General features: G+C 38.1%; 2 protein-coding genes across 2 annotated transcripts; both read left to right on the top strand.

Annotated features, from left to right (window-relative positions):
• The first annotated feature begins 6,169 nt into the window (after positions 1 to 6,169).
• zf(mynd)-2 (zinc finger (MYND)-2) lies at positions 6,170 to 16,705 on the top strand. The gene is made up of 15 exons (XM_026835846.1): positions 6,170 to 6,363; positions 6,517 to 6,575; positions 6,644 to 6,768; positions 7,021 to 7,288; positions 7,688 to 7,789; positions 7,988 to 8,145; positions 8,389 to 9,023; positions 9,960 to 10,127; positions 12,626 to 12,738; positions 12,853 to 13,015; positions 13,267 to 13,401; positions 13,800 to 14,144; positions 14,238 to 14,321; positions 14,394 to 16,097; positions 16,276 to 16,705. Exons 1-14 carry the CDS (start codon positions 6,255 to 6,257, stop codon positions 14,582 to 14,584), a joined length of 2,655 nt encoding a protein of 884 aa, XP_026691647.1. The 5' UTR covers positions 6,170 to 6,254; the 3' UTR covers positions 14,585 to 16,097; positions 16,276 to 16,705.
• Positions 16,706 to 18,584: 1,879 nt separating this feature from the next.
• On the top strand, positions 18,585 to 24,632 carry LOC100187104 (gelsolin). The gene is made up of 15 exons (XM_002128959.4): positions 18,585 to 18,793; positions 18,874 to 19,064; positions 19,678 to 19,839; positions 20,203 to 20,355; positions 20,649 to 20,874; positions 21,176 to 21,270; positions 21,339 to 21,461; positions 21,694 to 21,774; positions 22,079 to 22,246; positions 22,365 to 22,442; positions 22,501 to 22,617; positions 22,678 to 22,843; positions 23,128 to 23,289; positions 23,830 to 23,974; positions 24,146 to 24,632. Exons 1-15 carry the CDS (start codon positions 18,628 to 18,630, stop codon positions 24,324 to 24,326), a joined length of 2,214 nt encoding a protein of 737 aa, XP_002128995.1. The 5' UTR covers positions 18,585 to 18,627; the 3' UTR covers positions 24,327 to 24,632.
• Positions 24,633 to 24,769: the final 137 nt, after the last annotated feature.

Raw genomic sequence — 24,769 nt, 5'->3', positions numbered from 1 at the left:
CAAAGCTCAGGTTTTGTTTGTTTTATACAGCATTCTCCGACCCTGGCTGTTTAGGTTACAGCCTAACGATCTCTTGTAGTTTTTGTTTACGTTCGAACTTACATGATAGCAAAGGCACTGTCAATGTAAATTTACACAAAAGATTAAATAAGATATTTGCGTATAAAAAGGAATGTCTTCAACGCAAATATTGTGAAGTTTAAAATAAAACATTTATTAAAACAATTTATTAAGACGTTTAAAAAGTTTAGTTGAGATTTGGCCAAATATGTTACTACGGAAGGAAGACTTTATGTCACTTCCATACAATCCATAAACAGCATTGCTTTTGATGCTCGCAGCATCCTTCTGTTTGTAATCTGTCAATTTGGCATGACGTGTCGGTTTCACCAAACAACTTCGGATTTTCTTACAAGATTACGTCATTTTGACTTTACCTCGGTAGGTTATTATTGTCTCTATTTAAATCGTGCGGATTCACCGTTTTCTGCCTGAAACTCTATTTTTGCTTATTCGTGTTGCTCACATTTTTTCCGATCCTTATGAGTTGATAAATAGGGGCGTGACAGCCACGTTTTTGGCAGATACACCTTTATAGTTACAGCTTTGAAATCAGACACATGACAGTCTATAAATAGATAATTAACAAATTCAAAATAGTGTATTAAAATATGCTAAAACACTAAGTACGAGCTTCCTTTAATTGAACGCAACGCACTTAAACTTGTTTTGTTTGTAAAGCTCGGTCAAACGAGCAGAGATGCTATACTGTAGTGGTGCTAATGCGAACTATCAAAGTTAAAGTTACTTAGTCAACCGGTTATACTTAATAAAGCAGTTAGGTAATAAGCTACCAATTAATAAAACTCAATATATCAAGAATGTACAGCTGTAGATAAGGTGTTATACGCGCCGTAGTGTTGCATATTACGTTTTAAATACTTTACTTGTATAGAATATATACTTCTAGCTGTTGATAGTCGTTCGTAAAATAATTAGTATATGCTAGACAAATTTCAGTTTCTTTTAACTTGGCCTGTAAACTGATGTTACCGAGTTTACTGCTTTTGGTGTCGCCATTTAACTTGGAAGGTAGCGGACGAAACAGCAAGTTCGTGGTTTAGGTTGCGTAGTTTAAAAACATGTTGCAGTGTAATAGGCAACTACTGAGCTACCGTGATAGAGGATTATCATGTATCAGCCTAAATACGCTTTGTGGGTGCGTTACGAAACGCCTTTTTTGTATTAAACATGCTATTAGTTTAGCCAATAATATTCCCAATGTTAAGATAAATGAAAGTGGGAGAAGTATCGTATGCAGGTTGTGCAAGTGTTGCTGGAACAATTACATCTGTGTATACAACGCAGCATCTGTCTTTGAAACTCAATAAAACTTGATTCTGTTTTGATTTGGTGGTACTTGAACTTTCAAATCAAACAACACGAGGCGTAAACGATGTCGAAACATAACATCGCCAAGCGTTGGCTTTTTTAATCTTTCCATAGTGGCCACAACCGACGTTTGTTGTTTTATTGAATCGGTTACAGTAACTTGTTGTGCATAATGTAGTTTTAGCACATTTGTGTTTTTAGCTGACGATCGACCCTCTTGAAAGCAACCGCATATTGTGATAATAAGAATAACAGACACGTGTCTGCAAATTATATAACAGCAGCAGCGCATTTTATAAGCAGGTATATATTCTTAATTATTAGAAAATTGTTATTTAATACGGTTTCCTATAGGTAACAGGATAAGACTAGCTATTAGGACATTAGAAACTAAGATCAGGTTTGGCTTAAAATTGATTTAAAACTGCTCAGTGTAAAATATTGGACATAACATAAACTTATATAGTAGGGTGGGAGAAGACGGGGCACCTTTAGTACATTATGTCCAAATATCCTGATCGCGTTTTAAACAATCAACAGCGGTCTATAGGAGTCGTAAAAATACGGTTTTATAATTCTTTGAATGGTATTTGTTTACAACCAAATGGGTCCCATCTTCCCCACCCTACTATGTATGTGTTTAATGTAAATTTCTTACTTGTACTTTGTTCATTCAAATCAGATCACGAAAGTTGGTTCATCTAAATCAAATGAGCTACGTAACAGTTGGAATGAATTTGCATTTTTGTTAGTGCATTTGTATACGTTATATATGGCTTGCAGTGCAGAGGTTTCAGTTTTGTAGCGAAAATACAATATCTCTTTATGCTATGAGGTTATAAATGCTATACTGTTGTGATTGTTTCAGGTTTTAGCGACCCATAAGCGTTAAAATATATACGGGTCCGTTCCTTGTAGATAAATCACGCAGATCTTGCTTCCTTTATGACTAACGATGTCGTTTCCGTGAAACCTTCACGTGGGTTGATGTGATTCATACATAGTCGTATGTATTGTTCAAACACGGTGGTATAACATCGGCGAAACTGCATAGAAATGCATCAATTTAAAAGCATAGCAGATTAATATCAAACTGTGTTTATCGATTATTATAAATTAGTAAATAGGGGAATGTGGTTATATGAGTTTTACCACGGCAATTTATTTATAGCTTTAGAATTGAAACTTCCTTTAACTTACCAGTATAGCAAACTAAGAGGGCGAGCAACAGTAATAGGTCAGGGGCAAACGTGATGTAGGCCTGTATCATCACTCACGTCTGTTAAAATTTTTCGAACTGTGGCAGAAACGTTTTGCTAGTTTCGGTTGTTGTGTGGTCTCATTGCCGTTGTATACTGCGGGAAGTTAGGCGGAAAATAATCGGAAAGGGTGATGTCATTTTTGATGTGGTCGGTTACGACCCCTTATTGGCCCACAACACACACATGTGTCCGAGAAAACAAAGGGTTTTCGGAAGGTTGAAACGCGTCATTAGTAACATCAGCACCAGTACCAATGTTTATTTTAAGCATGGCGTAGCGAAACCTCGCAGAAGTAAACGAGCAAAGCGAGCATATGCAACTCAGGTTCACGCTTTACTGTTTTGCTTCAACCCCTTGTTTCGTTGGCCTGACGCTTAATTGTAAGCGGGAAAAAGTGGTCGATTGATTCATCTTTGTCCATTGATTTCGGTGAAATAAACGAACTCTTGCGTTTATTATCCCGGAAATTGTGACAGTGTTACTGCGCTGATTCAAACCTGTACATTTAACGTTGATGTCTGAGTAAACTATAACCATGCCACGCTGGATTTATAATAATATATCGTTCTTTTAGAAAAGCGACAGATTCTTGGGACATCAGGCAGATAATTTAGAATGTGTGTAGCCGTATGTTCATTTGCGATAACTACGACGCTAAAAAAGATGAACGTATTTTAAATAAGTCGTGACTATATTGAAGTGGGTGTGACACTCGATCAGGTGTGCCACTCAAGGTGTGTCACTTTACTCCCGCTATATTCTTGGTCATGCTGCCATAGCATCATAATAAGTTTTTGTGAAGTCGATTTTTAAGTTGCATAAAAATGTAACACATTTTCTTGATTATTATAACGCCAGCAAAACAGCGCAAGCTTATAGCATATGGAACAACTCAGCAGCACCAGCAGTAGCACCGGCGCCGGCGCCGGCGTCTCTCAACTGGAAGTAATCGTTAACTGATGTCTCCGCTGCAGCACGTGAATTAATCCTTTTAGGCATAAGAAGGTTGCAGCTTAGACGTATTTGAAAAATTATGTCTGTCCCAAAAATACTAAATCGCGAAAAACGGTAACTATGGCACCCTACGAAATGCATGTTTGGTGCACGCACGTTATTTCAGTGCAAAGAATTCTTCGTACCGTATGCTCTATGAGCCGGATGACGATTATTTGTGGTTATGTTTGAAACTCCCCCACATGTGTGTGGAGTATGCTTGCTATTTATAAATAACGTCCCACGTTTTTGTTCATGTTTTACACGCAGTCGAAAATGAAACAGTGCATGCACCACTAAGCTGGTTCAGCTTTCCTTTTCGTTGAGTTTTATGATAAATTGAGGTTTATAGCCGAAAGAGATTTGCCATTTTTAATGCAAACACTGCTATATGAGATCATGGCTGATTGATTATTTTGCGGAACAAAGTAGCAATTTAAAGACACGTCGACGTATTAATTTCGGAAGCAACAAGTGTAATTTATATTTAGGAAATAGCGTGTTCATTAATATGTCTGCCACTAATCCAGCATGCGAGCCGCCACCATAGACGTACAGCAGCGGAAGATCAGTCATTCGATCATTTATAATTGTTTTCTCACGAAGCGGAAACGAGAGCATAGAATTTCTGCATATGTTCACGCGCAGGGGGACATTGTATTCATTTTGTCTTCAATACGATCGTCAAACTTAGCTCTGCCTACGAGTATGTGTGGCTGTTTTATGTTAGACGCAAATTAAGGTCGAAATTTTACGCACAGGTTTCAGAACCTTTTAATTAAGAAGGCGTTGTTCCTCTCTTGCGTACATCGGCCTTGTTGGTTGTATTTAAATATTTCGCAAGAATTATAGCGGTATACTATGACTCGTTTCTCTGCTAGTATGTGGCACACCGTTTTCGTTAGCTGTTATCGGAATCACAACTAAGCGCTGCAACAGTTAACCAATAAGGTACGCGCAACATAACCCGTGTTATAATTCAACGTATGCCTAATATAATATAATGTAACGTGTATGAAGCGTTCATGTAGACAGGTTAATTAAACACACCTGCTAATGCCAAAAGCATGTATTTGCTGCAACGTGCAGTTCAATGCTTAGTTCAACACAGTCTATAAATAACTTGCAATCATAATCAGCGTGATCTGTTTTAACTAAACCGGTAAAAGTACAATATTAATGTAAACAATATATATAAAGGCGTTTCAAATAATGTAAGGTATTTAAAATAAACATGAAACGTTAAACAATACAAGCGCAGTCGTTGTAACATAACACGCCGGTTCGCATATGGCAGCCATTTCTTGGTATCCGAGAGAGGAAATCGCGATCTCTTCCGCTAACCCTCCGTCCATATGTCTTTCAGGCGCCATGACAGTACAGTGCGCTACAGGCATTCATCTTATTGTTTCCCATTGCAGTTGTAGTTGCAGTAGAGTCAGCAATAGTGTCTACCGTGGAAGTTTCTTTAGGTTTATTTTGGACAAGGACAACAATGTTCTACAAGCGTTTCCTTGTTCCTCTTCTTTCATAGACATGCAAATATTAAAAGGTTTAAAAACTTACGTACACGTGTTTGTTATAACCGCAGAGAGCGGGATAGCTTCTACGTGGGAGGCATATCCGTTCCGCCCACTTCGGCGTGGTATATGTGGTTATATAAGTGAATGGTGAAGCATTTTAAGATACAATGCAGTCACTAGCAGTCAGTTCTTAGCATGCGTCCGTCCAGCTGTCATTGACCTTATGCTACAAGAACAAGGAAGTGCGACTTTAGTGGGGAACTGTTTTTAATAATGCGTCGTCAGCTGTATAAGTTGCGTTGTATGCTAACTTGCAGGGTATAAATTTAAAGCTTACACTTTACTTTAATTCGGAGAGCTATATATTCAAGCTTTAGGTCAAGTTTCGCAGCTTTAATTCTTAAATGTGAAGGCGCTTAAAATTGTATAAACTTTAATTTTTGTTTAATTCAGTATAGTTTCGGCAGGTGGGGGCTTTAGTTGTAATATTGGTAATATGTGATTTCATAGTATATACTAGTATGACGTTCGGTCTGGTATATGTTGTCATAGGTAAGAGGCGGAAGTGTTAGGAATATTATTCGAAACCAAAGGACCCTAATCGGGTCATGTGTGTATTAGATGGTGCTTGGAGTGCAGGCGAGTACATCAACTATGTTACATGTTATATATAGTCGTTGAAATTTAACGACGGCAACAAAAAATATGTGTGGGACAAGCTATAATCCCAATTTGTTGCAATTTAATGACGGGAAATGGAGTTGAGACGACAGCCTCATTACTCAGGATAAGGCGACAGGTTCTCCGTCTATAGATAGATACAGTAGGGTGGGGGAAGATGGGACACCTTTTAACTATGTTTTTCTTGTCCCGTTTATATTTGGATATTATGTGCTGAAATTGTCCCATCTTCCCCAACCCTACTATATATATAAAAAAAATTATACCTATATATATATATATATATATATATATATATATATATATATACGCTAAAGCACATAAACACCTTTGTGAATTTATATAGGAATAGATCGACCTTAGGCTGTTATGTTCTGCACTGTTTAACACAAACTTTATACGAATGGCAGCTATTCACAAAAGGCATATTCGTCGCTACGCTGACGAAATCATGACTTCGACCAATTATACCGGACCCGAGAATACGAGTAATGATTCTTCGTTTTCAAGAGGTTTGTTCTTATGTGTTAAAGACGCAAGTTAAGTTTTAAAACCCCTTTGGTGGTAAATCATATAGGCATACGAAACTGACATTTAAGATTACAAAAACAAACGTCTCTCTTTCACACTTATATTGTTACGCACTATATATTTATTTTCTGTAGAAAGTTTGGGAAGCGACATTTTCCAGTCAAGTGAAGGAATGGTCTCTTCGCCAATCGAGGTAAAACATATGATTTATAACTTTTTAAAAGTCACTCGCACGTTTCAAACGCCTTGGTGTTATTTTAGAAGGAAGAAGAACCCGCAACTGCCAGTAATGCGAAACCGTTGGTGGGAAACGCGTGGGCTAATGTCGATTCGAATACAGCTGCCCAATCCGATCCGCTGACGGATGCTCTTTTGCATAACTACGGGTAGGCGGTGTATATGTGTGTTATATGCATGACTTATAACGGTAAAGGTGTCTCGGTTTTGTAATTTGCTGTCGCAGCTTAAACAATTCTAATGAGTCACAGCTCAAATATAATCCTGTACAACAGTTCTATTATCAAGCACCACAGACTTTCCGGTGTGTGGCACATAACCTATTCATTTAAAATCCTACACGGACTACCCATTTCCGCCCCGCCTACGCACAAAACGCTAATAATTGTTTTCATGCGCAGCAGCAGCGCTATGCAAAACTCGTCATTAAGTGCAGAGGCGGGGGACGCGGAAAAAACAAAATTTTCTGATTTACCAATCAGTGGAACAGCAGAGCAATCAGTACCGACCGTCGGGGACTCTCAGCCTTTATGCTGCAGTTTTTCTGTTATTTCATCGCAATTAGAAAACTCGTCAGAGTCTGCATCGAAAACGCAGGACAGAGATATAGAAACAAACGAAGTCGAAGGAGAAAAACAGGAATCAGAATTCGACGCCAAAGCTTATCAGGTAATTCTATGACACCGTTTGTATTATGATAATATAGAGATTATTGTAGAATCGCATTTTGGAACTCCATTTACAGCGTTGCGGTCAGATGTTAATAATAATGTACCCGAGTGTATGATGATTTTGAATTGGCGGAAGGAAGGCAACTGCAAACGTATGCAACGTTTTATTAATGTCGGTAATTAAATGAATAATACGGGAACAAAGCAAATATTCATAAGACATTTCCGCTAGCTGTCGTTGGGTATTATTTAATACAATACCCGAGTTATATCATTGTCTATAAGAGGAAGTTATTTTTTGTGATATTGATTCGTCGCACATTCGGACCGTCACACATATAAGCCCGTGTGATAAATAGCGGTCATACATTTCTATTTAATAATGTTCTGAGTGCAGGTCTTCACAGAAGTTAGCGAAACTGGGAAGATACTGTTCGTTGGCGTTGCTGAAAAAATGTTATCCTCCTTTGGTTGCTATGTGGATAGAGAAGAGACTAAAGTAAGTAACATTACGCTTTGACTTGGTAGTTTGATTTATTTTTAAAAACTTGCTTCGCAAACTGTTGGTGAAAATGTATTTTATCCACCATTGTTTTGTCGCTGTATTCTGTCTTTTCAGTTCGATATTCTTTAACCTTCGTAGCCGTAGCCGAAGAAAAAACGTTGTTATAATATTAATATCTTTTTTTCATAAAAGGAAAATAGGTATACCACCGATTCGTCGGGTAGCAGCGACAACATCCATCCTCCCGATTCCGACGACTGCTGGGACAGTGACGTGGCAACTAATGATGTACCAGCCAGGTACAAACTACGAGCCCGGGGTAGGAGAAGGATTGGTGGACTTTTTCCAAGGTGGTGAATATCATACGGTATAGTATAGGGTGGAGGAAGACGAAACAGATTTTGTTTCTATTTTTTCGTCCGATTTAGTAGAAAAGAAATATAACATTCAAAGAATAATAAACCGTATCCTCACGTCTCCTAAAGACCGTTGGTAATTGTTTAAAACACGATTATGATATTTGACTATGTGCTAAAGGTGGCCTATCTTACCCAAAGTGCGTAGAACTAAATGTAGCTTCGTTGTATTAAAAGTGAAATGATCAGCTGGTTGGATGACGTGGACAGCGACTTTTCCGAAAGCGATGACGTCAAGGCGATGACGTCATCAAACAATATCTCAGTTTCGGCAGCTGATGTTAAATTAAGCGAACTTCCTACCGTGGTGGTTGAGATAGAGTCTCTTCCAAATTCGACTCGCGTCAAGCAGTTATGTCAGAGCAAAGAGAGTGGTGGTGACGTAAGCGATAATGACATCATTTTAGAGTCTAGAGATGAGTTTTCGAAAGTTGGATCTTCTGGGTTAAAACTTGTGCTAAAAAGAAACAAAATCGACGGGACTAATAACGGGAAAAGCGGGAAACCGTTTAAATTAGACAAGCAGAGTTTCCGGAGATCGGATAGGAAAATTAAAATGTTCGACAAGGAAGAGCTCATGTTACCGCAAGACACTGAATCTGTTTCCGATTGCTTAAGCTTTAAAGAAAGCGCCACACATGACAGTTTATCTCCGCCGGCATGCGATCTCGAAGAACCGATAAAGGAGTCAATAGAGCGCCACCGTGTGTCAGCACAAGACTCTGAATCAGATCCGCTAGGGCACAACTCTAACGAGAGCAATCAACATATGTCTTCATGCGTAGAAGAAGACGTGTCTTCGCCTAGAAACGGTAAGAGCTGAATTTTCTTCATTATATTAATCATACCACATGCTTGATTAAAGGACTTAAATATATAGACTACCCCACAGTGAGTGGTTATCGAAAAATTAAAACTTAATGTTTATGTTAACTCTCATTAACTTAGTTTGTTAAAATTAAATGAACATATTTTTTGAAATTATAGTAAGGCGGGGTAAGACGAGACACTTTTCAATCTGTTTTCCCGTCCCAATACAAAATCTTGTAGCCACGGCTCCCATAGACCGCTGTAAATTACCTAAAACACGATCAGGATGTTTAAATAATATGTACCAACGGTGTCTCATCTTACCTCACAGTATTATATTGCGATACGATGCTGCCGCGTATTCACAAGATTTCTAAACTTTGGCGCCACGTTTCGTGAAAACTGTTCAAATATTCCCTGCCGTATGTCAGCTGTATCGAACAGATGGTGCAATTAAACACTTCCGAGTTTTCTTCGCCGAGCAGAAAAGGAGGAAATTGTCCGCATGGACACTTTTCAACCTCAAAGCATTTGCAGTGCGGTTAAATGTGAATAGCACATACGTGTTGAAAGTTCTGCAGCAGCTAAATTGAATCCAATCATATAACAGTATATTGCATATATGTGTTTGTTCACATGGCGTACATTGTGGCCAAAGTTTAAGTTATTTTAACCTTTAAAAGTTGCCTGAAGCAACATTAATTTTATTGTTAAACGTCATTAAAACTATAAGAGCTATTGTTATATACCTTATAATGTTATTTTGTAAAGTTATGTAAACAATACATTGACTGGTTGACATTTGCAATGTAACTCCTGACCAAATACATCATTGTACAGAAGATGAATGAAACATTATGTTGATTGTATTGCGTAGGTTCGCATTATTTTATACAACACATATATCCGTTACTTACCAAATAATAACATCTTTTTAGAAGACGACGACGACGACGACAACTGCGTTCTTATTTTGGATGAAAGTGAAAACTCTCCATCAGATGAAAGAAGCGCAGAAAATGACACCGAACCAGATGGACGAGTAACCGGCAACGGTAAATCTTACTCGAAACGAAAATACAAGAAAAAAATGCTTAAATTCAAAGGTATGCAGACGATTCTAGTTGGTTGCGTTGCAGTATGTGTTCAGCAGCAATTTGCACAAATCCAAAGTTAATTCGTAATTTGAAGACGAAATCGTGACTGAGGTTTAACATGGCAACAGATTACATGGTCGTCTAATCTCCGTTGAACAATAGTCGGTTTCTCGTTGATTGTTTTGGCGAAACATAAACACCCAGTTAATCACTCTCGCGACGTCTCTGTGACCACGGATTATCCGCAATTCGCGCATTAAGTCGCGCATATAAGGAACCAATCCACATACAAGCTGACAAGAAGGGAATTTCCAATACCGTACGCACATGTACGTTTGCGTCAATTTCAACAAACTAGTTAACTATAAACACGGCTTGATTTATTCCATAAATAAACATATTCGTTAACTTTAGTCGCCCACTAAAAACCGCGTTCAAATACCTGGATTTGCATCTCGTATATATATATTGGGCCTACAATTGCGATTTAGTATACGCGATTTTAATTCCTATAGGCGTTTGGTTTTAATTATTCATATCCAATACGAGCTATATTGACATGACGTAATTGATATAATGACCGCATAAAATAAGTTTATTCGACCGAAACTGTCTTTTACAAAGAACGACCGATTCGTTTCAGCATATGCGAGAAATCGTGCGAATTTCCCGTTTTAAGATTTTGCAAAAAAACGTGATATTGCTCTCTCTTAAACGAACTTTGCATTAGAAAATTTGCACGTTTGGAAACTTGAGTATCAACATGCGTAGTCATTAATTCTTTGTTATAGTCTAGTTGAGACGTTAGCGCGCGTTCTGCGTTACTAAATAAGCCTTTTTATTGTGGATGACATTAAATTTGTTAGAACATGTATAATTGCTGGATTACTATGCATTTGCTTATGTCAGTTATAACCGTATATAACAGCATGTGATGGAAAGAGGATAGAGCAAGGATTCTAATACAGCTTTATAATATGACAAGGCGACATATATGGTTAATGCAGCTGGCCGTAAAGAGTTTTACTATTTTTTTGCATAAAACTAAATGTAAACGTCTGTCTCGCATAGTTTGTGGGTGTCGTTCAGACCATGTTATTGAAAGGTCGGGTTATGAGTTATTTTTATGGATTTTTATCTTGGTTTTGCTTAAAATTAGTTTTCAAAATCGATAATACGGTTTGCAGATCAATATTGTTTTAATCGGATAAAAGACATAACAGTGTATACGTTAATGCGGCTCTTTTTGATAAACAAACGACGCCCGTCGGTTATTTGTTTCATTAAAACTGTTTTATACGCTGGAAATGTACGACAGTGGGGTTACGTGCACCCCTGTCTGCCTGTTACACGGCACTTCACCAGCCATTTTGAGCAAACAATGCTCTTCCGTGAAGTCAGCCGGTGGATTGCTCGTCGTTTTGCTCGGTAACAGAAAATTGGTTGCAAATTACCAGCTAATCTTTGCTCCGCTTCGCTTCGTTGAGAGATCTTCTGGCTATTTCGCTGGAAATGTGTAGGAAATACGTAAAGAAGAGAAACATAATTGCGATTAGAGAAATAAAGGCCAAGCTGTGAGTTTCCGGTGTATTACTCGAGAGAAAGCAGGAGGCGACGGGTGTTTCGTCGTGTGGTGGTAAACGTTGATAATATTTATTTAGTTTAGTTTAAGCCAGGAGCAAATAAACAGCGGAATATAAGATGTATTGCTTAGTTTATTGACAGTCGTATTTTTTTATAAACTGTTTGCTTATTAATTGAAGTTAAATGATTAAATTGATCATTAGTTCGCATAGCTGTTATGTCTTAGTTAAAATTGTTGTTTTCCGCTTATTGTTGACGTATCGGCAGCTTGTGCAAAAGGTTACGACCGTGCAGTTTGTATTAAAATCAAAGCTTAGACGTGACTTAGTGTCGTGACAAAATGAATGTCAGTAGTAAAGTTCGTGTGCGAAACAACATATATTTTAGAAACCATTGGTTATGATGCATTGTCTGCTTACTATACTGCGATACTCGCAACAGTTGCATTAATTAGAATAGCGGGGCTAAGGTTCAACGGCGAGCATATAGGAAACGTGTGTCACATGGTGGACATATAGTTTCATCATATTTAAAATTACTTCTTGCTTTAGTAATGAATCACTTATGCTGAATCGCGTTGACGTGTTCTACTGCCTACAGCATGAGTCATCCTATATAACTATAAACGCGCTTACGTTAGAAAGTATACAACAGGGCATATTTTTATCTCATAAGGACAGGCATGTAGTAGAAGATTTTATATAGAATAAACGTATATTGGTTCCGCAATTACTCCAACCGTATCAGGTATTTTCAGTATAGAAAATTAATTATCGCGCAATATTTCAAACCTATAGGATCTAAAACACGACTTGTTTTAACCGATTTTTACTATTAAGTGTTTGGAAAATAATAGTAACCAATGTAAAAATTGGCAAAAATTGTTTTATATTACGACTAATTTTTCTGTATGACGTGCATAGCAAAGCAACAACTAGTGGTGGAGGAGAAGGAACAAACTGAACTACGGCTCGCCATGGAATTTCCGCGACATAATTGGCTCGTAAAACATTTAATGAAAGAAAAACGAATAGAGGTGAATCATACAAATCTTCCATACGTTGCTACAATATTCAAGCTATGAAAGTTCATATTTCTACCGATCCATATACTTAGCATTATATAATCTAACTTTTCTTTGAAACCGTAGAATGATGAAGCGGCTACTACTGAATCTGATTCGCCTACAGCACCCACCCATAAGAATACTGCCGCAAAATCTAGAACTTCGACTCCAAGAAGTAGCCCATCCCCAAAAGAAGGTTCGCCACACCCAGAAAAGCAAGATACAGTAAATCTAAAAGAGACCCAAGGTATACCTGTCGTATCATTTTGCCTCTAAATTAAGCGAGTCAGTAGATTGAATATGAATGAATTGACTAAATAATTATATTTTTTTCGGAAAGTAACGGTAAAACGACAGTCGTTATAGCACGCCTGTGGTTAAAACAAAACACGAAACTTCTTCAATAAAAGGCATGACTGTCACACCGTAACAGTATAACGTAATAAACCATTTAAATAATACTTTAAAGTTGGTAAACTATATCATACATCTACTCAGAAAACGAAGACGTAAGCATTGATGTCCCAGAGAAGCAAGTTGCCGCTGATCCTGCTAAAAAAGCGGATGGTTCAAATCATATTGCAATTACGTCATCAACTTATAAACCTAGCACGACGCATGCAAATACGGAAGGTGGGCGAAGTGACATCTTGTATATGAGTGGTATTGTTATGCGTAATTGTTAATGTTCATATAAGTCACAGGAGGGTAACTGTTCATGAACTGCGTTTGCACTATGTTTAGTACTGTGAGGTAATGGGAAAGCGCATATCCAAATATCCGCGGAACGTGTTTTAAACAATTGCCAACAGTCTATAGGGGTCGTAAGGATACGTTTTTATGATTCTTAAAACGTTCTTAATTTACTACCAAATACGACGAGAAAATAGAATAAAAATGTGTCCCATCTTACCCCACCTTAAGATGTAGTGACGTACTTGCTACTTCACCGGGTTGTTAATCTTCTTTGATCCCACACACAGTTTATTTCAATTTTTCAATAAAATAAATAATATCGTTTTCATTCACAGGCAGTCACGTCATCGGAATCGTAAAACCTTTCCATTATCCCAACCAATGTGAAAATATAACCACAGACACGTCAGTATGCGACGACGTTGAATGTTCAAAAACTAGAAAAACTGACGACCCTTTAGAATTGAAATCGACGCTTAAAAACAACGATGTCTTGGATTGCTCGACCAAGGATGCTCTTGGCGTTAAAATTGATAAATGTTTTTCCTTAGCGCCCCCGCTGAATCAAAACTCGCCGTTGGATTTGTCGGTCTCAGTGAAAACGCAGTCGAACGCTGACCATCTTGCTCTAGACCTGACAAGAAAGGCACCAGTTCCGTTCGTTATTCCACAGAATAAATGTGAGTAAATTATATACACCTCATACTGTGTATATGGATAATGTTGAAACCTCTTTTTTAATTCAACATATTCAATTGTTAATTTCTCTGCAGCTCCTGTAACGTTTGCAAGTGCTTCAAACAAAACTCTTTTCAAGAACGGAGAGCAATTGTCGTCAGAATACAACACTTCGAAAGGTGAACATACTTTAAAGTTAGACGACTTTAGTTCCCATATACGATTTTTTAACGTGGTTATTTTAAAAATAGGTAATCGACTAATTTCAGCAGTTGGAACACATGTCCATAAAGGAGCAACAAACATCAAAGCAGAGAAACCGTTTGTCGTTGATAAGAACAATAATACACAAGCTCCTCGTAAAGAGCTGTATAACATTGTCCGTCGTCGGGAAGAACGAATGTCAAATACTACACCCATCTCCACTCCAAACCACTGTTAAAGCTACAACAGTTTGTATTTCCGACACTTCGCCACAATCCATGACGTCATTCGTGATGACGCAACTACGCAGCGATGCAGTGAAACTTTCGAAAGTAGTTGACGAAATTGGACGGCGGCATTTATCACCGAAAGAAACAAACATAATAGATGTAGACGCTTTATTCGAAGATCTCCCAACGGTGCTACCACGAACGAATTCCCGAACCACAAACACATCTTTCAAACCGTTTAACGCGACTTCATCTGCAGCACCTACAGTTGGCTACCGACGTCGTTCGAACCCGGGATTCGTGTCCATACCCACAAGTTCTACAGCGCCCAGATTTTCCACGATAAGGCTGGATCAGACACGGGTTGCCCCATCTCACGCACGGGTTAGTCAATCGAACAGTGCACCGCCGGATCCCGTTTTAATCTCAGGAGTTTCTACAAACCGTGCCAGCATAACTAAGATATCTCGACCTCACAGCAACTCCTTTGACAACTCTAGGTTTCAGCGAATGAGCATCACACCGCAACAAAGCCAACCTCAAATACGCCAACACAAGCCACTGCCAAGAACTGACCACTTTTACCAACCCACCGTGGGCCACATTGTCCTCGGGCCACCACGACCAGTAGTTCCTTCACATATGCAGCAAATGCCGCACATGCAGAATCAAGTACAACACGAACAAAGCCAGCTCCAGCATCCCAAAAACCAACAGCAGCTTCCGTTTGTTCGTAACCAATACGGAACTAACAGGCCATTCCAACAACAGCCACGTCATCAGCTCCCAATAAATCATCCAGACGCTGTAACTGAGCTCCGTAACATCAGCAGAGACAAAGACGGATTTCGCGTCCCTATAAAACCTACGCCAGTTCACTCTGGTCGTTATTACGCACCAGCTATGGTGTTAAACTCGCCTTCTGGTAGATACCCTGTAAGCCAACCGACGTATACCCAATCTCAAGTTCAGCAATCAGTGGTGCAAGGCATCAGACCTGTGATCCCTCGATCGCCTTCAATCAGAGCCCCAACGGGCGGGGTTTCTATCAATAGTTCGCCGATTCACCAGCAACCCAGGCATAGTTATAACCATCAATTAAAGGAGAGCTACTTGTCAGTGAGGACACCGTTGGCACCCGGCGACGCGCAGCGTTACTCCGCTCATTTGAAAGCGCAGCAAAACGAGCTCCATCACAAAATTGAAAGCTTGAAAGCATTGGAACAAAAGATACAGACTGCCCCTGCTCTTAACGTTGTAAAACACACTCAAGCATCTCCAGCAACGTCTCAAATATACCGGACGTCGTCAATAATGCAAACTGACTTTCGAAAACGCAAAATGAAACTCCCGGTCTCCTCCCCGAATCCGCTGTCAGAAAAGCTGCGTAAAATGACTCCGCAAGGTGGCGCTAATGGGAATCAAGTAGCGACCGAGGAGAGCTGCACTGTTTGCAAAGAAAGAGCTTATTTTGTTTGTTCTGGTTGCCATGGGGTTTGGTACTGTAGCAAATACTGTCAGGTAATAAAAATAAATTGTATAATATTTCGTTTTTTAGACTGTTAAAACTTACGTAGTTTAATATACGACCAACGATGAATAATACCTAAGTTATTGCGCAGTTAATTTAAATATTTTTAAATGTATTGAAAAATTATTTATTTTGAAAAGCAAAATTTTCACGACTTTTTATTTGCAGTTTCAAGATTGGTCGAGCCACAGTAAACGTTGTATATGAGTTGTGGTCAGTTCGGCTGGGAGTTCACCGTTGTAGAACACCTGTATCATCAATCTTTCACTTTCTTTGGTCGACCACTCTTGATTAAAAATCAATTTTCATTTTTTGAGTTCATTTTTTATTTATTTATTTTATTTTTTCTGCTATGTTGGGTGAATAATCGATTTAATGTTTATTTGCATTTTATTTCAAGGTTTTCCTATGTTTTAAGTTCCCGCTTTTCAGACAGATATGTTCCAGATTTCATGTATATTTGGTCATTGGTTCGAAACTAGTACAATTTGTGCCTTTCCTCTTTATCACTCTTGCTTCGAAAAATTCCACTGTTTATCGTGACAAAATTCTTCAACAGTTGGCGTGCTTGAATATTAAATACATGCGTATAAAGAAACCGTCGGCCACATACTCACGCGCCGCACCAGGTTTTACTGCCAACCACTTCAAATCGCTTTTGAAAGTTCAATTACCGTAAAACTTGTTTTGCTTCGTCTGTGAGTGTGAAATTTAGTTCAGGACGTTTCAGCTTTGAGTGCGATTTTTATCTGTGATGACATTTAGAATACGCTGAATATTACGAATATTAAGCTAAAACCAGATTGCCGGCGGCGCTTGTTTGTCTTACATTAGTATGCAGAATTGTATTAGCACATGGTATAATATGTAGCATCAGAATTTAGTCAATGTTTAACATTGGTCTCGCGCAGAAGGGTATTTTCCTAATTTAAATACATGCAGGTAATAAACATTTCAGGTTTACTGTTTACTAAGTTGTAAAAGCATATACGTACGCTGGTTCTATTTTAAAAATTCTACGAAAACGTTGTTTACACTTTTGTAATACCAACATCGTATCGTTAGCCAACAATACGCCGAACCCCTAGTACCAGGTACTTGGTGGTTTGTACACCTGTCAATTATTTCTCATTTAAGACGTCAGTGATGCTCAAAATCTTTCAAATCGTAAATTATCATTTGATTGTTTGACCTTTCAGTATAAAACTAATGAAAAATGATCAATTAGTTGTATGAAAAGTAGTTATATAGCAATGAGTAAAAACATTAGTAATTTTTATTTTATTTTTTAGAATTTGGAAATAATAACTTGACATATAATATATATTTACATGCCTTGCAAGTATACCAATACTTATAGAAGTAATTTTATACAACGCGTACGAAATGGGAAACACTGGTCTTATACGCTAATTAGATAGACTGCTAAAATCATAATTACATATTTGCCTGTATGCCTGATAAAATAATGTATCAACAACCGCACGAGCCAGTCTGCTTCTTCCGCAATCATACAGGTTCAGCGCAACGACGAACAACCCTGACTTTAATTGCTTCCGTATTCGCGTTTTAAATCAGCCGCTCAGCCGAAGCAGCTTAAAAAAATTGAAAGGAATTGTAATATAACACCTGGCTTTCTTAAGCTGCGACCAGTGAGGAGCCAAATAACAACATAGCGAGCGGTTGCTGCTGTACCTGTATATAGAATGTTACTGCTAATATAGAAAACGAGTTAATTTATTATGGTGTATGGATTAATCTTTTGCGGCAGGTGATGGTAGTTTAAGCAACTTTAGTGGTTAAGGGGCTGTACATACGCACGCTATAGCTATATATAGAAGCCAGTCGATCGTGCTGTAAATCAAACACATAAATCGTAAAAGCCAACTGCGGCTACAAAATTGAGGTAAAGTGAAAGTTATTTTAAAACCGCACCTTTCGTGTGCTGTTGTACCACTCCAAGATAAAGAAAACAAACCGTTTAATCTTTTATAATTTCGTCATAAAATATTAATATCATAATTTGCTTCGCTTTTCAGTGAAATAATACATTCTATATATCCGAGTCTATAAACCCGTTCTTTATTATTAAGAGGAAAAGCACGCGGGATATGACGCGCGTGTTACGTATTCTCTCAGCAGTTTCTGCAGACAGCCATTTGTTTATTGTAAGACCGGTTTAGCGCTAGATTTTCTTTGTAAGGTAAACCACGGCACCCGGGGTAGCCGAGTAAATTGTGTTCGTATTCAACAACTAATTATCGTGCCTGTAAGAGCTGATTAAGAATGGAAGTTTTCATTTACGTTCAATTGAGCTTTGCAGTACAGTTCAAAGTAGGGACGTATTGAAGTCTGTTGGCGTTTTAATGAATTTTATTTTCTATGTTTATTAAGAACAAATATTTATTGATCGGTTTATCGATTGCTAATTTGGTTGTCAACAATTTCGCTTCGTTTAATTTATATCATGCTATACAGCAGTGTTATTACTTTTGTTAGAACATTATAATAAACACCATCATGAGCGCTGATAAGACATTAGCTGAAATGGAGAAGGCTGGCAAGTCTGCCGGTTTGCAAATTTGGAGAATCGAGAAAATGCAGCTTGTACCGGTTGCGAAAGCGGCCTTCGGGACGTTTTTCAGCGGGGATTCGTACCTTTTGCTGAAAACAATCAATTTGAAAGGTAAATATATACTTCGTATTATAAAAAAATATGCAACTATATTTGGAAAAGCAGGATGTGCATTCTGATCTGTTTTCCAGGCAGTTCCTTCAGGTGGGATCTGCATTTCTGGCTTGGTAAAGAATCTTCACAAGATGAGAAAGGCGCGGCTGCCATCTTTGCTTCTCAAATGGACGACAAGCTTAACGGGTACCCAGTCCAGTTCCGTGAATTGCAGGATCACGAATCCCCCACTTTCCTTGGATACTTCGGAGGTGTGGTCACATACAAAGTAAGTGAAAAACTATTTTAGGGTGTATGCAAAATAACATGGCGGTCAATAATATCAAAACGGGAAAAATATTTGTCCTTGTTAGTGCGATTTTATTAAAAATATCACATGTGTTTATAACACCCGAGAATGTTAAACAGAGTTCAACAGTGCTTGGTTCCCGTGTGTGAAAGTGATTGGGTTTTGTTCAAACATAGACAAAGTAAATATGCTTTCAAAGTGTAGCAGTGGTGGTGTGCATAACAGTGTACGTTTTCCACCTCGAATAATATGTTGATATTCCCTATTACTCATACGATTAGTTTCATATCCTTATGTCAGCTATATTGTTTGTTATTTCTTTATGCGATGTGTTTTTGCAACTCTGTCCATGTGATGTATCACGCATTCTGGTTGAGGGAAACGCTTTGCCGCTCATGCGTCAGGCTGTTATGATACGTCACTATGTGTTTCAATAATCTGCAAGTCTAGACCTTACTATCTGAAAAAAATCAAAATTTTAAAAAATTATTAAATGTTTCAATACAAACAACCCATATGTTCCTTCTAATGCGGTTTTCATTATAAACGTTTTGTTTTAAAACTTATTACCACCTTGAATGTTATTTCCCAGAAAGGCGGCGTTGCATCCGGGTTCAATCACGCCAGAACAAATATCAGTGACGTCAAGAGGCTGCTGCATTTAAAGGGCAAACGTATGGTTCGAATGAACGAAGTAGAAATGACATGGAAGTCCTTTAACCAGGGTGATATCTTCATAGTGGAGGTCGAAAATGTGCGTAAGAAATGTGAAAGAATGTATAAATATAACTCCTCTAATCCTTTCGTCGCAATGACATTTGTTATAACATGGGTGTCTTGTTCTATGCACTTCGTGCCCGTTACTTTACACTTGATGCATGTTTTGTTTGTATTTACTAATTAAACAGCATATTAGTGACCACTGGATTGAAAGAATTCTCACAAGTGTCTCGCCGAAGGACACATATACGTCATAATACAGCGGCAGCGCGAATTAACACATACCCGATGGCCAATAAGAGGCATATATGGGCCTGACTTGTAACAACACAGTTCCGCGTATTGATCGGTAGTAAAGTGATTGTCTGTATTTAACGATATATTGTTATTTGCACAGGATTTGTTCCAGTGGAACGGCAGCGTCAGCAATCGATACGAGCGCCTGAAGGGATGTGAAATTGTCAACAATATTAAAAACAATGAAAAAGCTGGAAAGGGAAAAATAACCGTGCTCAGCGAAGGGGATAGTTACCCGCAGAAAATGCTTAAGGTTTGCTCTAATAAAGCTCAATGTAACTTACATGAACAAAAAATCAATACAAGTATGTTTGGGTAACGTGTATAGTAGGTCGAGGGAAGATGGGACACATATATTCATTCTATTTTATTGTGCCATTTGGTGGTAAACAAAAATCATTCAAAGAAATATAAAACCATATATTCTTACTTATAATTACATAACGTTCTTATTTGTTAAAATACGGTAAAAGAAATATGAGATTTTATGTGCTAATGTTATTTATTTCACTTCTTACATGTATTGTTGGTGTATGTTCGTTATAGGCTTTGGCGGGATCCCCAAAAGACATCAGGCCAGAAATTGCCGACGACGACACCGCACAGAAGCCTGCGCAACGCAAAGCAGCGACACTTTACCACGTTTCTTCGGACTCTGGTACCTTACAAGTAAAACAAATTGGAACCGCTCCCTTTGACCAAGACTCTCTGCTCAGCGGGGATTGCTTTATTCTCGACAATGGCTCTAAAAATTCGATTTTCGTATGGAAAGGTAATCATATGAACATAAATAGAACGGATTATGTGAACCTATATACAAAGCATTACATTTAAACATATTCATAACATAAATTTTATTACTCTTTTCGAATACGATAACGAATATGAAACTATTTAAAACGATGAAGTGAAGGCAACTAGGCGAAAAGCAAACAAAAGTCGTTAAAATACGCTATAGGGGGAAAAACTAATAAAAACGTGGTTGTCAAAAACCCAACATTTTAAGCTAGAAAATAATCCAGTTTTGGGTGTTACGTTTACGCAGCTGTTTACATGAAATTTTGAACTCACAGGAAAAGCGGCGAGCAAGGACGAGAGAGATGGAGCGCTAAAGAATGCTGAAGACTTCATTAAAACTAAAAAATACAAGCCGTTTACCCGAGTTCAGGTATAATATCTATTTCATATCAGATGAGCCGCTGAAAGACAGTTTAATTTTATGGTAAATTATCACAGGTTATGGGCGAAGGGTCCGAGTCAGCTCTGTTCACTCAATTCTTCAAAGACTGGAAACGCAGAGACCACGTTGAAGGTTTTGGGAAGACTTATTCCATCAATAAAGTAGCAAAAGTTGACCAGGTATTGTTTTTATTAATACTATATTAAACAGGACTTGGTCGAGAGTATAAAGGACTTTAATATCGCGAGCACGTCACCTTTGGAGACAAAGGGTGGCGGCTAATGGGCCAAATCTGGCATAAATCGCAGGCACCTAAAGGGCCTCTATTCTACACAGAGTGGAATAGGATAATACTGTATTGGTTAAACTACATGATCCGGTTACATCTTACATCATATTTCATGTTAATAGACCAAGTTTGACGTGAAGGAGTTGTACAAAACCCCTAAGCTTGCCGCACAACATGGAATGGTGGACAACGGATCTGGGAAGGTAAGGTTCTCACATTATATGTCTCCAATATAAAATTAAGCTTTAACAATATATATTCTACTGCGATATTTTATATAGAGTGGAGGAAGATGGGACACCTTTTCATTCTTTTTTTTCCGTCCCATTTGGTAGTGAACAAAGCACATTTAAATAATTATAAAACCGTATCTTCACCATTCCAACAGAACGTTTTTAATTGATTAAAACATTGCCAGGATATTTAAATATTATGTGCTAAAGGTGTCCCGTCTTCACCACCATACTGTTTAAGTATATTTTTTAAGTTGTTGTTTTTTTTCTATAGGTTCAAGTTTGGAGAATCGAAGGCGCTGACAAGGCAGAAGTGAAAAAGGAAGATTATGGAAGGTTTTACGCCGGTGATTGCTACATCGTATTATACACTTATTCGCCAAGGGGCAGAGAGCAATATATCATTTACTTCTGGCAAGGATCGCAGGCTTCCCAGGACGAGGTTGGTGAAAACAATTGGAAACAATTTTTATCAAATAAATGTTATCCATACAGTTTCTATTAATCGAATAAAATTGGCAAGTCTGTAGAATATTGTTTGTAAAATTTTACTTTGACAGATCGGCGCTTCTGCAATTCTTGCCACTCAACTCGACGACCAATATGGCGGTAAACCAGTGCAAGTCAGAGTGGTAGAGGTGGGATAATATTTAAACGTGTTTGTAGCTGCTGTATAAGATGTGAATTTTGTTTCAGGGAAAAGAGCCGGCACATATGCTTGCAATCTTCAAGGACCCGGTCATTATAACAAGGGGCGGATATGACAAAACAGCGAAAAAAGAGACCGGGATTTCAGAAACCGCACTTTTCCAAGTGTGTAACACCAACACCGTTGTCCTGTAACTGTGTTTTTTCAATAAAAAATTTCTTTAGGTCCGTTCTACTTCATCTGGAGGGACTAAAGCCATAGAGGTTGCGAAATCAGCAAGCTCCCTGAACTCCAACGATGCTTTTGTCGTGAAGAGTCCAAAAGAATGTTTTATTTGGAAAGGACTCGGGGCAAGCGATGGAGAAATCGACGCTGCTCGATTCACAGCAGGTTCGCTATATACTTTAGCTACTATCAGGGTGGGGGAAGGCGGATACCTTAGCACATGAACCAAATATCCTTTTCGTGTTTTAAACAATTACAAACAGTCTATATGGGAGTCGTGAGGGTACAGTTTTATATTTTTTTTAAAGGTTCTTTGTTTACTATTATATGGGACGATAAAATAAAATAAAAAGGCTTCTCATCTTCCCCCACCCTACTATTTGTGTTATAATGTTTGTAGTTGTGCGCTTTAATTGAGTTTATTTCGTGGTTATTTTTTATCTCTACAGGTGCTGTTAGCAATCACAAGGCTGTTGAAGTAAAGGAAGGTTCCGAAAGCGCAGGTTTTTGGAGCGTTCTTGGAGGGAAAAAGAAATACGCGTCATCTCCCAGAATGTTAGACGACCTTGAATCAAACCCTCCACGATTATTTGCCATTTCCAACGCTAAAGGTCGTTTGTAATTTTGTTTGCTTTCACTTAAAATGTACGACACAATGCATTTGTACGTATAATGCACTTGTTTGTGCATATCAATGCACTTGTATAAACAATGCATTTGTACGTATAATGCACTTGTTTGTGCATATCAATGCACTTGTATAAACAATGCATTTGTACGTATATACACACAATGCACTTGTGTACATAAACAATGAACATATGTATATATACAATGACTTTGTACGTATGTATACAATGCACTTGTTTGTGTATATACAATGCAATTGTACGTATAACATTTAGGATGGTGAATGAACCAATGTAACTTATTTATCATCATCTTCACGTGAGAGGACAACGGTAGCACTTTTAACGTTTAACAATGGTCTGTGGAAGTTGTGAGGATACGGTTATATAATTCTTACGTTCTTTGTTTGCGACCAAATAGGACGAGAAAATAGGCTGAAAAGGTGTCCTATCTCCCCCCAACCTACTGTATAAGACGATTGTTATTGTTAACATACAAAATAACCGCTGCCGTTTGTATAGGACGAGTGATGATAGAAGAGGTTCCAGGTGACTTCGCACAAAGCGATTTGGAACCGGATGACGTCATGATGTTGGACACTTTTAACCAAGTGTTCATTTGGATCGGCGAAGGCGCCAACGCAGAAGAAAGGGCTTCTGCGCCAGGGTAAAATTTGGCTTACAAAACGTTCTACATTATACAAAGATAAAAACTCTTAAATTTTGCTCATATTAAGAAATGCATATGGTACACGTTCTGACTATGAAAATAGCATTTTCTCTTTGGACCATTACGTTTATTAACATTGCCACCATCGACATATATGTTTTATCGCAGGCTAGTAAAGGAATACATTGAGAGTGACCCAAGAGGACGAGATAGCAATTGCCCGATTCACAAAATCAAGATGGGATTGGAGCCTGTTAACTTTATCGGTTTCTTTCCTTCTTGGGATCATGACTTCTTCTCACGCAGACAGAGCTATGCGGCAAGGATGCAGCAACTTACTGTTTCCTAAGTGCAGGAAATATAAAAGAACTGCCATGGCCCGCGTCTGCAAATTATAAACTCGTATATACTCCATGTACCAAGACACTCATATCCCCCAATCAAACGCTAGCCCAGTAAAATGCATGCTTGATCAACACCAATTATAATACTGCACTTCCACGCAGGGAATAGTATTCGGTATATTTTGAACATCGTGTAATACCTTAATTTAATGCAGTTCATGAAGGGCAGTGATCACTGTAAATTATATATTCCTACAGTTCCGCTTTTTAGCGTTTGTACTGTAATTTTATAATACACAGATAAACAAAACACAACTTTGATTTGTTTTAAAACACAAGCAGTTTAAAAGATACACAACCGAGTTCGTATATAAACATGTTTAAATTCCCAATCTTTTACACAGGGGTAAAAATAATTTAGAAATATTAGATTTCTATTCCTACACTC

The sequence above is a fragment of the Ciona intestinalis genome, chromosome 9, assembly GCF_000224145.3.
Source record: "Ciona intestinalis chromosome 9, KH, whole genome shotgun sequence".
In the NCBI taxonomy this organism is placed as follows: domain Eukaryota; kingdom Metazoa; phylum Chordata; class Ascidiacea; order Phlebobranchia; family Cionidae; genus Ciona; species Ciona intestinalis.
This window is presented reverse-complemented; position numbering and strand designations above follow the sequence as displayed.